This window comes from Balaenoptera ricei, chromosome 8, assembly GCF_028023285.1.
Source record: "Balaenoptera ricei isolate mBalRic1 chromosome 8, mBalRic1.hap2, whole genome shotgun sequence".
NCBI lineage: Eukaryota > Metazoa > Chordata > Mammalia > Artiodactyla > Balaenopteridae > Balaenoptera > Balaenoptera ricei.
This window is the reverse complement of record NC_082646.1, coordinates 108,662,359-108,680,079: the sequence shown is the minus strand read 5'-3', so window position 1 is coordinate 108,680,079 and position 17,721 is coordinate 108,662,359. Positions and strand designations below refer to the sequence as shown.

General features: G+C 38.5%; 1 protein-coding gene across 2 annotated transcripts in view; it reads right to left on the bottom strand.

The window, feature by feature from the left end:
- KDM2A (lysine demethylase 2A) overlaps positions 1 to 17,721 on the bottom strand; it is a 105,077-nt gene that overhangs the window by 32,996 nt on the left and 54,360 nt on the right. For both annotated transcript variants that reach the window (XM_059932140.1, XM_059932139.1), the window contains exons 3-6: positions 10,746 to 10,884; positions 9,904 to 9,982; positions 9,463 to 9,509; positions 4,583 to 4,761 (exon numbers count right to left, since the gene is read on the bottom strand). In XM_059932140.1, the coding sequence (XP_059788123.1) occupies positions 4,583 to 4,761; positions 9,463 to 9,509; positions 9,904 to 9,982; positions 10,746 to 10,884 (444 nt within the window). The remainder of the gene's footprint in view (positions 1 to 4,582; positions 4,762 to 9,462; positions 9,510 to 9,903; positions 9,983 to 10,745; positions 10,885 to 17,721) is intronic.

The following is a 17,721-nucleotide window of genomic DNA, read 5'->3' as shown; positions in this document are numbered from 1 at the left end:
GAGAAGCCCGCACACCACAACGAAGAGCCCACATGCTGCAACGAATGATCCTGCGTGCCTCAACAAAGACCTGATGCAGCCAAAAATTAATAAATAATAAATAAATCTAAAAAAATAAAATCATTAAAAAAAATGGTTAAGATAATAAATTTAAAAGAAAAAGAAAGAAAAAGGGAGGGGAGGGGAGGGGAGGGGAGGAGAAAAGAATTCCAGTAGGGGTTTGTAGCTTGCATGAGCAATGTGCTATAGAATCTACTGGGTTAGGAATCAGAAGTTCCAGGTCTATCTTGTTTTCTGAAGATCATATGTGAGCCTCTGGAACTTATCTGTAAAATAAGGATAATTACCACAAAGGAATATTGTGAGGATTACATGTAAATACATGTTAAAATTTTTTTGAAATAATGTCATCAGAGTTTAGGAATCTGTTTGGCCGCACCATGCGGCATGGGGAACTTCCCTGACCAGGGATCGAACCCGTGCCCCCTGCAGTAGAAGTGCGGAGTCTTAATCACTGGACCTCCAAGGGAAGTCCAGGAATCTGTTTTAAATATTGAGTTGGCCAAAAAGTCCGTTTAGGTTTTCCAGAACATCATACAGAAAAACCCGAACGAACTTTTTGGCCAATCCAATATGTGCTGAAAGAAATGAGAAATGAAAACAGTATGAACTTATTTAAACACTTTACACAGAATTGTAACGTGCCCCGTACCTTCAAATGACTGCACCCAACCACTGAACTCCAAGAAACAGTCTTAGGTAGATAAAGTGTGAGTCAAATAACCATGGATTCAGCATAGCACTGGTGTTCCAATTATCTAACTTATGGCTATAAAAAACATGTACCTGGTAAGCTTTACAACTTATGTATGTATATATTTGGTCATTTATTTCCTTACAACATAGATCTAGATAAATGCATACAATCTGTGCGTAACGATATGAGGCAAATGTCCAGTGGACACTCAGATGTAAACTGTGGGAGAGTGTTTGGAAGGGGTCACCGATGATATGCAAGGTTGTTGTTTTTTTTTTTAATATTTATTTATTTATTTGGCTGCGCTGGGTCTTAGTCGCAGCATGCAGGATCTTCAGTTGCAGCATGTGGGACTAGTTCCCTGACCAGGGATCAAACCCAGGCCCCCTGCATAGGGAGCACGGTGTCTTGACCGCTGGACCACCAGGGAAGTCCCAATATGCAAGTTTAAATAAGCAAGATGAGGAACAACTATGAAGGTTAACTTGCTGCCCCATTTCAAAGAATTTCCACTCAGGGATCCAACAGTTTTAACCAAGCAGCCACTGGGCCTAAGAACACTGAATGAGCCCCAGATTCTTCTTTCAATCAAACAAAATCTACTTTCTGCTCTCTTAATGTGGGGGCTAGTTTTCTTCCATCTCCTGGTACTGTCCTTTGGAAAGCCTTTAACAGAATAAAGAAAAACTGTGACTCACTCAATATACTCACTATAAGTTCTTATATCTGGATAGGGAGAGGAAAAGTTAGGAACACATGAGTATTTTTTGTCAAGTGTTCACTCAGAGATAGATGAACTTCTCTGGCTAGAATTTCTCACCTGCAGCAATTAAGTCACTCTCTGGCCTCCCTTTATTTGATATTATTGGGTATTATCTGACTATCAAGAGAATATTATGGTAAGCTGTTCATACTTTTTTCTTAGGTTAATCTTTAGGCTCTGGATAGGCCTTTTGCTAAATGGCCTCATCCATATGATAGCAAGTCTCTAGCAGGGATAATCACAGTTTCTACCTGTCCCATACTAATACAGGGCCAAACTGGCAAGAAGTGCAATACCTAAGACATAATCTATTCATACACTGTGCAAAAACAGCTCATGGCCTTCCACGAACTAATTTCCCCATCACCAAACAAATCTGCACATTACATCTGCTGCTATTTTTCATCTACTTCTCAGTTACTGCTGGGATGACAGCAGAAATCACCTCTCTCTTCACTAGAGAATCCCACTTTATGCTACCACCCACAATGGGCACTTAAAAGTTGCCCACCTTGGGCTCCCCTGGTGGTGCAGTGGTTGAGAATCCGCCTGCCAATGCAGGCGACATGGGTTCGAGCCCTGGTCCGGGAAGATCCCACATGCCGCGGAGCAACTAAGCCCATGTGCCACAACTACTGATCCTGTGTTCTAGAGCCTGCGAGCCACAACTACTGAGACCGCGTGCTGCAACTACTGAAGCCTGTGTGCCTAGAGCCCATGCTCTGCAACAAGAGAAGCCACCACAACGAGAAGCCCGCGCGCCACAAGGAAGAGTAGCCCTCGCTTGCCGCAATTAGAGAAAGCCTGTGCACAGCAACAAAGACCCAACACAGCCAAAAATAAATAAATAAAATAAATAAATTTATTTAAAAAAAAGTTGCCCACCTTACTTTCCCTGCACCTACTTTTGCACATATTATTCTTCCTGCCTGGGATTCTGGTCTTCCTTCTCTTTGCCTCATTTTTTCTTTCATGTCAAGCCTAGGTACCACTTCCTCCAAAAAACTTCGCCCAATTCTCCTCCAGTTTAGGTTAGGTGGGTCCTTCCTACTGGCTCCCACAACATTCCGTACTTATTCACTTTTGAAGCACTTACCACACTGTAGTTTCTATAAATGCCAGTTCTCTGGTCTTTCTTCCCCATGAGACTCTAAGCATTTTGAGGACAAGAATGATCTTGTTCTCCACTGTACCTCTAGCACCTAAGCACAGCACTTAGCATGTAACAGGCACTTAAACCAATAAGCTCACTCTGAAGGTGTGAAGATCATAGTAAACAAGAAATTATGTAATTTATGTAAAAGATTACTACATGAATGAATACATTTGTCAAAACTCACTGAAATGTACCCTTAAAATGGGTACACTTTATTGTATATCAATTGTACCTCAATAAAGTTGGTTTTTTATTAAGCATTATTGAGATATATTAGAAAAGACCTAGATAAATGGAGGGATATACCTTGGGGGAAAATACCCCAGTAAATAAATAACACCCTAGTAGATTAAGAATGTTGCTGCTTACATAGCAAGGTCATAAAAAGCTTGCTTCCTTTGAGGAGGTGACTTTGGTAATAATAGCTCACTCAATCTTTCTGGACTTGTTTTAGGTCTCTAGAAGATGCTGGTGCACTGTTCTCTGCCCTCTAGAAAATTTTCTATTTCTGAGCTCTTCCATGGGTTCTATTCCTCCATTTAATGGTGGAGTACTTTTCTAATTTTTATAAAATGATGTAGCATTTTTATCATTAAAACTAGGGGCAAAATGAATAAATTAAGGATGTTACAAAGAAGGCTTCATGTGTGAATAACACATTTCTAAATTTTAAGAATGGAAAAGTATGATCCAGGCCAAGTTTTACTTTCACAGCTACAATCTTACTACTCTTAAATTGAAATTCTAAAAATATTAAGGAACACATTTATAAACAATGTTATTATGATTCTTACTATCTCTCTTATTGAATTCTTTATTTATTAAGTTCACCTTGTTAGGCTAATAACAAGGCTAAATTCTAACCACCTGTCTTCCTGTATTTCCACATGACCAAACAAATGACAATTAATATAAAAAGGATTTTTGTCATTTTAGGGGGGAAAAGTTTTCTTGAGAAATTCTGTATTTGTTGTAGCACCTCCAATAACAAGAAACAATGACAAAAGTTATACTGTCTCTTCACATAACACTGACAACATTTTCCCTTTGGTCTGTACATACCAATGTGTTAGTGATAAAAACAATGCAACTAACTAGTAAGTTGAAGGTTATGTATGTATATAAATGTATATATAAAACAGTATTATAACCAATTAATACCACATTTCAACTTTGAACGTCAAAGGGTACAATTAGGATAATTTAAATGGAGATAGGATAAAACACTGATTACTTGACTTCGAAAAAAATGTACATTTTTTCCATTAGTACGTTCCAAATTCCACCGTTCCAGGTGGAATACTTGACTCAAGTGAGTTCTGAGACAGGAACAAAAGTGGTCGAAAAATAACTAGGTATATTTTAAAAGTGAAACCAATCCCACTTAGGGAAATGAGTGTTCTCAGCATCCTGTAGACAGCCACTTTCATAAGAGATGGGTTAAATCAGTATCTACCTCAGGAAAGTTAAGCATCAAAAACTAACTTCCCCTCGGGATGGGTTGTCAATTTATTGCTACTAGTCATCCAACAGAATCTACTCAAGAAACCATCTCATACAATCACCTGGCTCTAAATCAGTTTTCTCCCAAGCATCTCTGCAAGTATAAACCTATAGGATAGAAATTTATTAGGCAAACTTCCTATTCACAGTTTTTATCAGAATGAATTTAAGACTTTTCTCCATTACATGCAAAGGCCAATGTTCTTAAATTATCAGAATGGCCTCTCCCTATCAAAAACTAAGTGATGTTGGAAAATGATGAACCTTCTAAAAATACAAGTTATTCTTATCAAATTGTCTTGTTCATCCTTATCCTGGTATGTTTAAGAAGTTATAAATTCTCCCAGTGTATAATCAACCCTCTTGGTGACAAAGACAATGTGGAGAAAATGATTAGACCAACCGTGGAGGGCCGCTGCACCATGTTCTCCAGCCTGGTGTGGCTAAACTCTAGGCTGATGACATTATAGAGTTTTTCTCGCTCCTCCTCTGGGGTCTCATAGTAGCGTGTCCACTGAGCCATGGTCATTTCAATGCCTTTCTGTGTGTTCACATCCATGACATCCACCATCCGACGACTCCCTGCCATGAAAGATGCATTGATCATCTCTACTGAGCCACTAATATCCTTAAATATATTAAGAATATAGACACAAGTGAAAGTAAACAAACTATCCTTTCTTCTTTACAGTGTTCACTAATAGACAGGCTATAGCTATCACTTTCAAGGAAATCAACAGAAAATCAAATCATAAAGAATGACAAAGACAATGGTTAATATTAAAAACAACAATCACTCCCTATGGCATGTTTACTATATGGTCAGGCATTGAATCTTATATTCAATATCTCACTCAATCCTAACAATTCTAAATACTAAGTACCATTCATAGATGAGAAATTTCATTCATTCCATAAATATTTACTGAATGATAAAGACATCTTAATGGATACAAAGATGTGCATCAGATTCTCAACCAACTATAACAACCACAACAAAAAGCAGAATGTCACAGAGGCAGCATAAAATAGCAGGGGGGAGAAAACAATAGCCTCAGAGCCAGAGACCCAAGTTTAAACCTCAGCTCTAATATTACTTAGGCAAGTTATTTAACTTCTCTGAACCTTAATATCTTCTTCTGTAACTTGGGAATAATATCACCTTGTGGGCCACTGTGAGGATTTAGTCAATGAGGTAAAATGTCTGACACAAAAAAGGTGCTCAGTTAAACAGCAGTAAAAATAAAAGAAAAATTAAAAAAAAATTTTTTTAAACTAGACTGACCAGAGAAGGATTTTAGAAAAAGGGGCGGGGGGGACTTCCCTGGTGGTCCAGTGGTTAAGAATCTGCCTTCCAATGCAGGGGACACAGGTTCGATCCCTGGTCGGAGAAGTAAGATCCCACATGCCGCAGGGCAACTAAGCCCGCGTGCCGCAACTACTGAGCCTGCGCACTCTAGAGCCCACGCGCCACAACTAGAGAGAAGCCTGCGCTCCGTAATGAAGAGCCTGAGCGCTGCAATGAAGATCTCGCATGCCACAACTAAGACCTGATGCAGCCAAATAAATAAATTAAAAAAAAGAAAAAAAGGAAGGGGAAGAAGAAACATTTGAGTTGAGCCTGGAGGAATAAATAGAATTTCAACAAGATTCAACAGAGAGAATTCCGAGCAGAAGCAACAGCATAAGAGAAGATATGGAGAGGCAGTACACCAAAAAAGTTAAGAAAATGGTGGTCAAGGAGGGGAGAGAGAGAATAAAAAGTTGCCCCTGAAATATTAAGAATACTGTTCAATTTGTAAGAAACTAACAAACACCTACTATATATACCTGGCTTGGTGGATATACCAAGTAGTGTTAGGACCTGGTCCCCTGCCTCAAGGAGTTTATAGTCTAGTTAGAGATAAGACATAATAGGCAAGAGGACAAGAATATGGCCATAATGAAGCAGATATGGCAGAATACACATAAAAAGATAACTGATAATGTAAGACAATGGATTGAACCTACTCTTCATTATTTGGAAGAAAAGGCAAACACTAAATCAAAACTGTCTTGAAATACCACTTCACACCCACTAGGATGGCCACAATTTAAATTTTTTGAAAAAAGGGAAAATAACAAGGGCTGGCAAGGGTGCAGAGAAATCAGACTGTGCTGGCAGGAATGTACAATGGTGCAGGTGCTATGGGAACACTTTGGTAGCTCCTCCATAAATTACGCAGAGAATGACCACATGATCCAGCAATTCTACTCCTAGGTATATATCCAAAGGAATCAAATGCAAGTGTTCCAACAAAAACTTACATATGAATGTTCTTAGCTGCTCTAAATCACAACAGCAAAAAGGTGGAAATAACCCAAGTGTCCATCAACAGATGAATCGATTAACAAAGTGTGGTGGGACTGCCCTGGTGGCGCAGTGGTTAAGACTCTGTGCTCCCAATGCAGGGGGCCCGGGTTTGATCCCTGGTCAGGGAACTAGATCCCACATGCATGCCACAACTAAGGAGCCTGCATGCTGCAACTAAGACCTGGTGCAACCAAATAAATAAATGAAAAACTAAGGAATTAAAAACAAAACCAAAAACAAAGTGTGGTATACCCATACAATGAATGGATTATTCAACCATAAAAAGGAATGAAGTACTGTTATACGCTACAACATAGATAAACCTAAAAAACATTATGCTAAGTGAAAGAAGCCATACACAAAAGGCTGCATATTTTATCATTCCATTTACATGAAATATCCAAAATAGGCAAATCTACAGAGACAGAAAGTAGATTAGTGGTTGCCAGGGCCTGAGGGAAGGAGAGAACAGGGAATGACTACTTAATGGGTATGGAGTTTCTGTTAGGGGTGATGAAAAAGTTCTGGAAGTAGGTATTAGTGATGGTTGCACACTGTGAATATACTTAATGCCACTGAGTTGGATACTTTAAAATTATTACAATGATAAATTTTAGGTTATTTGTATTTTACCATAATTAAAAAAAAATTAAAAGTGAATGCTTTCCTTTAGAAATGTAGATAAGGCAAACACAGTTCCACTCTGCCAATGCTACCAGAGCACTCAGATAAAATAATGACAGTCATAGTAATAGCTAACTTTTACTGAGCACATACTATGTGCCAGACACTGTTCTTCACATTTAAGTAACTTGCTCAAGGTTACACAGGTAGTAATTAGTGGAGCTGGGATTTGAAACCAGCCAGTTTTGTTTGAGTCCACACTTTAAAATCAATATATCCCATTATATAAAGTTTACACAATAGAACACGTGTACTATCTTTTGGGGACATGAACTGACACTGGAGATGTAACATTCTACTTTAGGTAGAAAAGAAGAATGGATCAGCCAAAGTACATTTAGTAATAATGGGTTATTGTAATCACCAATATGTTGTTCACTGCATTTTAACAATCATCATTTGAAATTTCTGATAAGTCTGTCAGTTTAAATATAATCACTGCTTTATTTTAAATCACAACAAAGATATCTGAGACCATCCACAGGTCTATTTGGAAAATATAAGGTTAGGAAGGGCTCTAAAGACCATTATTAGCAGAAAACATATTGAGGACATGAGAAAGTGATAAGTGAGAAGGAATGCAAAAGAAGGCTAGTGAGTGAATCAGTCCTTATAGCTGTATAGCTCAGAAATTTGGATACTGTAAGTCTATGACAGGATCTAGAAGTCTATATTTTTAACAAGTATCACAGATGCTGCAGGTCATCTGTGGACCACAAACCCCTAAGAATGCCTGACCAATAGAGAAAAGCTGTGGTGGTCCATTAACTTGTGGATCCAAGGAATTACTTCCTGGAGGTCCATTAGGAAAAAAAAGTCAAGCGATGGACCGATAAGAACTCAAGTACTAGGTTTTCTGAGGCCCCCTGAGAACCCTGCCTTGTGAAGAGTAGGAAAGCATTTTAATTACTAAACAGATTTACTGAGTATCTACTATACTCCAGAGACTGTGCTAAGTAATAGGAAATACATAGTGACAGGCAGATAGCTGGAATCTAACATAGAAACAGGTAGGGGAGTGAAAAATACAGGGAATTAGAGAAACTTCCTCTACCTAGGACATTTATCTCTTGGATAAACGGAAGTTATCCAGCTGTCTAAAAAGAGCCCTCAAGTGGCCAAGAGACAGTACTGCAATACTTAATTTCAAAGGGAGAGACTGAACTGGAGCTTCAGCATAGAGGACAAAACATAATAGAAGTTGTAGTGTTAGGCGGAAAGCATCTGAAAACTTCTTTTGTTTCATGTCCTGCCAGAAACATTTCTAAAATATTTTAATCCACTTTACTGCCTTATCATGTATAGGAGAATAACCATCTCTGAATTCCTAAGGATCCTGGCACGTCTCAGGGCCGCACTGAACACCAATGATCTGCAAAAAACTGACCTAACCCTTACTGACCCCAGGAAGTTTTCTTCTTTAATTAGACTGTTCTAATTTGCTTTTTCTCTCTAAACTTTCAATATAATGAAATACAAATCTGGGACTTCCCTGGTGGTCCGGTGGTTAAGAATCTGCCTTCCAATGCAGGGGATGAGGGTTCGATCCCTGGTCGGGGAACTAGGATCCCACATGCCATGGGGCAACTAAGCCTGCACACTGCAACTACAGAGCCCACGTGCCACAGCTAGAGAAGCCCGCACACCGCAACGAAGACCCAGTGCAGCCAAAAAAAAAAAAAAAAAGAAGAAAGAAAAGAAATACAATTCTGATTAAGACTCAAGTTAACCAATCACTGATGAAGAGAAATTTTAATGAATCTACTTCTCAGCTTACAAAGTTTCAAACCTTAGCCAAGTTACCAAATGTAGCATTGGTGAAAATTTCCTGGAAATTTCTCCATGGCTTTTAGGGAAAGGAAGAGAATTATAAATGAAGTTTCATTCTTGGCTCAGAGATATAAAATTTCACTTTTGAAATTTTGCCCTGGAAGGTAGGCTCTTCATGGAGAGAAGGAAGGATGCACAATGATAAAAATAGTAGGTAGGAAAGAAGCAGATGTTCAGATGTTGTATGTCTAATGAGTAGTACTAAATGAAGCAACTTCTATAACTGCCTTTGAGAAAATCCTCAGTTGCTAAACAGTAGTTTCTAATCAAGAAACTATTTCAAGTAGTATATACTTCAATCAAATATATAGTTCAATGTTCCTAAGCCTTAAATCTCAGTAAGAGATTTAAGACTCAGTTGTAAATCTTAGATCTTTGCCTCAAAGACACTCAAAGGCCTCAAGTTTAATACTTACCCACACACATTTTGACATCATTCACAGTGAAGTCTGGATCTGGCATCCTATGAAACAAACACTAATAAGTATAATGGGAAGCACAACTACTCTAGTCAGGTGAGTTTTTTCTTAAAGAACTAAGAACTCCCCAGTCAAGACATATCAATCTTCATATTGAGGATTAAAATATATTTTAAATATAAATGTATATATATGTACATATATACATAAGAAAAAAGAATATATGAGAAAAGGTTAATAGGGATTATCTCAGGGTGGTAGATTTTAGGAAATTTATTTTCTTTATAGCTCATCTATATTTTCTCACTTACCTATAACAACACACTTCTAGATATTTTCAATGATCTATGCCTTGGATTATCAATACTGCATTGTCTATAGCCCTGGGTGTAACGTGGCCATTTTGCAACCACATCCAATCAAACAGCAAACACTTACTTTATTCCAAGTCCATCGGAGTTCTTGAAAATCAGAGGGTCTCTTAAGCCACCCCGCTGGATATACTCTACATTAAAATCTGTCACCATAGGAAAACAATTGTTAGAAAGGCAAAAGGTTTAGCTGGAAAAAGACAAAAGGACCATAAAAAGGATCCTAAGTAATAAAGTAGAGATGGTATTTGCTATTTCTGTGTATACAGTTTTGCTGTTAGATAATACATGCTTGTTATGAAGAAGCATCTCCTAAGGTATAGGGAGAGCACACTGAGAAGTAGGGCTCAAGGGGTTTGCTAAATCTTTACTTCCACAGTAATCCAGAATTTAACCAACAGGGGATAGTACTATTGAGTCATCTCATAAATCCTAAGCAGAAATCATCACCCTGTCACTTAATAGCCTAAATATGTAACTCTGTCCACTACAATACATACCATGACATCCTTGTCAGTTTGCCAAGGAACAAAGCTGCATGATACACGTGGAGCTCAGTTTTGGTGGGGCAGGTACATGCATAAAAGGATTTTTATTATACTATTCTTAATTAAACCCAAACCAAGGGATGGGAGAAGAAGGAAGAGGCCTTTAGGGGAAAATTCCAACATTCTTGCCCTAATAAACGCTTGCTTTTTCCAATATAGCAGAGAATGACTCACAGGGTGGGAGGACTGGGGTGGGGCGTGTGTGCATGAGTGGCATTGAGTAGTAAGAGAAAATACAGATAAATAGCATCACAGCATCAACAGGCAGTATTCTGGCTGCAGAGATGCTGAGCCCACAGCTTCCAGAGTCTACAACTTCCTACATCAAGGGGCTGCAGGTCTAAACCCAAATGATACTGACCTTTTCCTTCCATAAAAGTAACAAAATTTGCATTATATTTGTTGGTGTGGAGTTTCTCTTCCAAGTCAAAAGTTCTTTTTCCTTCAATTTCATCATCTGAAATGCCATCATCTTCATAGCGTCGTCGCATGGTACCACGCTGGGGAGAGAGGAACATAAGGATGAAATCACGTACTTTTTCATGCCTTTCAGTTGCTATGTTAAGCATCAATTTTCCTTGCCTTATAGATCTTTTTCTCAACTAAAGTTGAGCTAATATTCTCAGAATGTACAAAATTTTAAATGAGTCACTAGGTTTCCTACTTGTAAATTTTACCACTGCTAACTCTTTGAGCCTAGAGATATAAATTTACAACGAAAATATGACCAAATCGGGCCTACTAAACATTTTATTCGTCTATCATTGCTTAAACTGTCTTCATAGACATTACAGGCCAGGATACAAAACATAATTTTTTCATGGGGAAGGCTCTTTCTAGATTAGCTTTCTAAAACAACCTTCAAGAATAGACTAAAACATTTGAATTAATGAAACAGAAACTGTTTTACAGCAGATAAAGAAAGTTAATCTAAACAATAGTATTCCAAACAGCAGACCATCAATACTTAGCATTAAGGATAATGTCTTGCCAAAGAAAGATATACAAATGGCCAAAAAGCACATGAAAAATGCTCGGGATCATTAGTCATTAGGGGAAATACAAATTAACACCACAACGATACACCACTTCACACCCACTAGGATGGCTATTATCAAAAAGGTAGACGATAACAAGTGTTGGAGGGCATGTGGAGAAACTGGAACCCTTATACAGTGCTGATGTGAATGTAAAATGTTGCAGCCATTTTGGAAAACAGTTTCGCAGTTCCTCAAAAAGTTAAACACAGAGTAAGTTATCATATGACCCAGCAATTTTAATCTTAGGTATATATCCAAAAGAATTAAAAACACACGTCCATACAAAAACTTGTACACAGATGTTCATAGCAGAACATTATTTATAATAGCCAAAAGGCAGCAACAACCCAAATGTCAATCAACTGATGAATGGATTAACAAAATGTGGTATATTTACACAATGGAATAGTATCTGGCCATAAAAAAGAATGAAGTACTGATATGTGCTACAATATGGAAGAATCTTAAAAACATGCTAAGTGAAAGATGCCAAACACAAAAGACCACAATCACATTTTTATTTTTTTACTGTACGAACGCCCTTTATTGTTTGCAACAGGAAGTGGAAGAGAGAGGATACGACAGATCCGGCTCCTGGGGCAGCTCCAGACTCGGTCACCGCCCTCAAAAAGTCATAATTTTATTTACATGAAATGTCCAGAAGAGGCAAATCCACAGAGATAGAAAGTAGATTAATGTTTGCAATGGGCTGGGGAGAGGGAGAGATAGAAAGTAACTGTTAACAGTATGGGTTTCTTTTGGGAGCAATTAAAAATGTTCTAGAATTAGATAGTGGTGATGCTTGCACAACTCTGTGAATATACTAAAAACCACTGAGTTGTACGCTTTAAACAGGTGAATTTTATGGGATGTGAATAATCTTGTAAGCTTTTTTTTTTTTTTTTTTTTAAAGATAACACGTTGCTTATGCTGCAAATTTACCTTTTGGTATATTTTACTTTAGCCAGTGTTAAAATTTGTCGAAGTTTCTTGAATACATACACGTAGGACAATTCACGTGGGAGGCAATGAATGGTAAAGTAGCCCTACTCCAGTATGTGCTAAGAACAACCAAACCTGGAATTTAAAGTTATTGATGATCTAGAACTGATTACATGGCACCTGAATTTATATAAACACATAAGAAAATGAGACACTGTAGAAAGGTCTCTTAGGGAATGGGATCAGGGAAAGGGCAGAAATAAGTCATAAGAAATAAAAACTACAGGAAATAAAATTGACTGTTACACACCAGAGGAGAGCAAGATTCAATTTACCAGTTTTAGGTAGAAACACTGATAGATACCTGATATCTTTTCCATATTTGGCAAAAAACCAAATAACACTCTTGGGCTTCCCTGGTGGCACAGTGCTTAAGAATCCGCCTGCCAATGCAGGGGACACGGTTCAAGCCCTGGTCCGGGAAGATCCCACATGCCGCGGAGTAACTAAGCCCGTGCGCCACAACTACCGAGCCTGCGCTTTAGAGCCCGCGCGCCACAACTACTGAAGCCTGCACACCTAGAGCCCGTGCTCCGCAACAAGAGAAGCCACTGCAATGAGAAGCCTGCGCACCGCAACGAAGAATAGCCCCCGCTTGGGGCGACTAGAGAAAGCCCACGTGCAGCAACGAAGACCCAACAGCCAAAAAGAATAAATAAATTAAATAAATATTTTTTAAAAAAACCACAAAAAACTTTATAACACTCTTACCTAGCACTTTGTTGCCACAAATCACAGCTCAAAGGCCAAAAGACCTAATTTTAGTAGACCTCTCACTCTAAAAATGCCATCACTGCTCAAAATATTTTTAGTTACCTTTATATTTGAAAGGGGGAGTGGTATTTTCACTGACAATTTTTTAAATGGGTTTGTTTTTTAGAAGACACCACCCCGTTCTCTTCCTCACCTTATTTCATATATGTGTGTTTGAAGAGAACTCCAAAAGATGAGTTCCAAGTATGTCAAAAAGCAGGAACAATACCATCGGAATAAATGTAGTTTCCCACAATAATCACTTTTAGAAAGCATTCATTTGTGCCCAGAAATAAACCCACACATACATGGTCAATTAATTTATGACAAAGGAGGCAAGAATATACAACGGGGAAAGGATAGTCTCTTCAACAAATGGTGCTGGGAAAACTGGACAGCTACATGCAAAAGAATGAAACTGGAGCACTATCTTATACCATATATAAAAATTAACTCAAAATGGGTTAAAGACTTAAATGTAAGACCTGAAACCATAAAACTCCTAGAAGAAAACATAGGCAATAAGCTCCTCGACATTGGTCTTAGCAATTTTTTTTTGGATCTGACTCCAAAGGCAAGGGAAAACAAAAACAAAAATAAACAAATGAGGCTACATCAAACTAAAAAGCTTCTGCACAGCAAAGGAAACTACCACCAAAATAAAAAGGAAACCTACTGAATGGGAGAAGCTACTTGCAAATCATTTATCTGAAAAAGGGTTAACATCCAACATATATAAAGAACTCATACAACTCAATAACAAACAAACAAACAAACTGATTAAAAAATGGGCAGAGGATGTGAATAAACATTTTTCCAAAAAAGACACACAGGTGGCCAAGAGGCACATGAAAAGATGCTCAATAACACTAATCATCAGGGAAATGCAAACCAAAACCACAGTAAGGTATCATCTTACACCTGTCAGGATGGCTATTATCAAAAAGATAACAGGGACTTCCCTGGCCGGCCAGTGGTTAAGACTCCATGCTTCCACTGCAGGAGGTGTGGGTTTGATCCCTGGTTGCGGAACTAAGATCCCTCATGCTACACAGCATGGCAAAAAAAAAAAAAAAAAAAAAAAAAATTGGGACTTCCCTGGTGGTGCAGCGGTTAAGAATCCGCCTGCCAATGCAGGGGACACAGGTTTGAGCCCTGGTCCGGGAAGATCCCACATGCCGCAGAGCAACTAAGCCCGTGCGCCACAACTAGTGAGCCCGCGTACCACAACTACTGAAGCCTGCGTGCCTAGAGCCCATGCTCCACAAGAGAAGCCAGTGCAATGAGAAGCCCGCGCACCGCAACGAAGAGTAGCCCCCGAAAGCCCACACGCAGCAATGAAGACCCAACGCAGCAATCAATCAATCAATCAATCAAGCTACCATATCATCTAGCAATTCTACTACTGGGTATCTAACCGAAGAAAACGAAAATATGAATTTGAAAAGATATATGTGAGACTTCCCTGGTGGTCCAGTGGGTAAGACTCTGTGTTCGCAATGTAGGGGGCCTGGGTTCGATCCCTGGTCAGGGAACTAGATCCCGCATGCATGCCGCAACTAAGAGTTCGCATGCCGCAACTAAGAAGCCCGCATACGCAACTAAGAGTCTGCATGACACCACTAAGAAGTCCACATGCTGCAACTAAATTTCCCGCGTGCCGCAAGGAAGACCTGGTGCAGCCAAAAATAAATAATAAATAAATAATTTTTAAAAAGAAAAGATATATGCATCCTTATGCTCACTGCAGCATTATTTATAATAGCCAAAATATGGAAGCAATCTAAGTGTCGATTTGACTGATGGATGAATGAATAAAGATGTGGTACATGTGTGTACACACACACACACACACACACACACACACACACACACACACGATGGAATACTACTCAGCCATAAAAAGGAATGAAATCTTGCCATCTGCAGCAACATGAGGGTTGAGAGTATGATGCTAAGTGAAATAAATCAGGTGGAGAAAGACATACACTGCATGTATGTGGAATCTAAAAAACAAAACAAACAAAACAAAATCCAGAGTCATAAACAGAATAGATTGGTGGTTGCCAGAGGGGTGGGGCGTGGTGTGAAACAGGTGAATGGGATTATGAAGTACAAACTTCCAGCTATAAAATAAACAAGCCATGGGGATGTAATGTACAGCATGGGGGAATATAGTCAATAATACTGTATTAGCTTTGTAAGGTGACAGATGGTAACAAACCATTGTGGTAACCATTTTGCAATGTATACAAATGTTGAATGTTGTACACCTGAAACTAATATAATATTGTATGTCAATTATACCTCAATTTAAAAGAGAAAAGAAAGCATTCTTTTGCATAAATTCTAATATGCACATCAAAAAAATCCCAGTCATATTTTCAAACTTTAACGTTTCCTAGGTCAACTATTACTCTTTTTCAGTCAAGAAATCATCATCTTGATTATCCCAACATTTCTAACATGGTAGCCAGTTCTCTGTCTCTTCTTTCTTTTTACATGCTTTTATTCTTCCTATATTCAAGAAGAATTATTCTTCCATTTGTACTTTCAATATGGAAAGTGTAAGGATATAAGGAATACTCCTGCCCCAGCCAAGCTATGCCCATTTCTTAAGGACTACAGAAAAATTAAATTCTTGTTTTCTTTTGATTGTTGCAATTGGGAGGTCAACAGTAATGTGAAATTATTTGTGTTGGTTTTAACACTGTCAAGGATAAGGGTTCCCCGCCTCCATTCTCCTATCTATATGTAAACCCTGGTGAAAGTAAACATCTGCGGCAAATCTCTAAGTGCTTAAAAAACATATTCAATCCTCAAAATAACCCTGGAAATCAGCAGTCAATGACACAATCTGCTACAGGTGAAACTCAAGGCAATGCCACTTTAACACTAAGGAAAGCATCCACCAATCTCCTCCAGCCTACCAACATTACCAAATAATTCTAAATGGTTTAACTAGCATGCTGTGCTTTTTTAAATTCTAGGTGCTTTTTGACAACCTAAAGGATGTTTTTGGCCTCCCATAGACACCAGCCCTTGCTGAACCCAGTGTCACAGTAAATAGCAGGCACAAACTGAACTATGAAATCCATTCCAACCACATTTTCACTCAAAAGCAATTTGTACTTTCCAGGGTTAACAGTGAGTTTTACTCCTGAATAACCAATTATCATTTATTCTATTTAGATTACCAAACTATATAGCAAACTCATGTTTTCCAGAATTCAAATAATAAAAAGAATTTTAGGGGCTTCCCTGGTGGCGCAGTGGTTAAGAATCCGCCTGCCAATGCAGGGGACACGGGTTCGAGCCCTGGTCCGGGAGGATCCCACATGCCACAGAGCAACTAAGCCCGTGTGCCACAACTACTGAGCCTGCACTCTAGAGCCCATGAGCCACAACTACCGAGCCTGCGTGCTGCAACTACTGAAGCCCACACGCCTAGAGCCCGTGCTCCGCAACAAGTGAAGCCACTGCAATGAGAGGCCCGCACACCGCAACGAAGAGTAGCCCCTGCTCGCCGCAACTAGAGAAACCCCGCACGCAGCAACAAACACCCAACACAGCCAAAAAAAAAAAATTTTAAAACTGCCTTAAAAAAATATTTACCACTCCTGGTCAGGTGGTAATTAACTATATTAAATGGTAAAAACGGCCACATAAATGGAATATTTAGACTAACTCAAGTACTGACAGATAAGATGAAGGGCTACAGATACTATACTATACTATACTATACTCTACTCTACTCTACTCTACTCTACTATACTATACTATACTCTCCTAGATGGTTAGCTGTAGAAAAGACAATGGTGGGAATTCCTTGGCGGTCCAGTGGTTAGGACTCCACGCTTTCACTTCTGAGGGTTCGGGTTCAATCTCTGGTGGAGGAACTAAGATCCCACAAGCTGCAGCGTGGCCAAAAAAAAAAAAGACAATGGTGCAAGAGTAGATGCAAACAGGTATCCACTATTACACAGAAACATCTGGCATTCTCTTTTCTAAACATGTGTAAATGGAAAGCAACCTTTAAAACTATAAAAATTTTAAAAATTAAAAAAAATTTTAAAATGGTGCTGGGACAACTGGATATCCACATGTAAAAGAATGAAGCTGGACCTCTACCTCACACCTTATACAAAAAAACTAACTTAAAATGGATCAGACTTAAATGTAAAGGCTAAGACTATGCAATTCTTAGAAGAAATTGTGGTGTAAATATTCATGACTGTGGATTAGGCAACAGTTTCTTAGATAAGACACCAAAAGTACAAGTAACAACAACAAAATAGATTAACTAGATTTTTTCAAAATTAAAACTTTTTGTGCTTCAAAAACACTATCAAGAAAGGTAAAAGGCAATTTATAAAATGAGAGAAAATATTTGCAAATTATATATCTCATAAGGGTCTAATATCTAGGATATATAAAGAACTCTTACAACTGAAAAATGAAAAGACAAAATATAAAATTAAAGTGGGCAAAGGTTTGAAAGAGTATTTTTCAAAGATATATAACTGGCCAATAAGCACATGA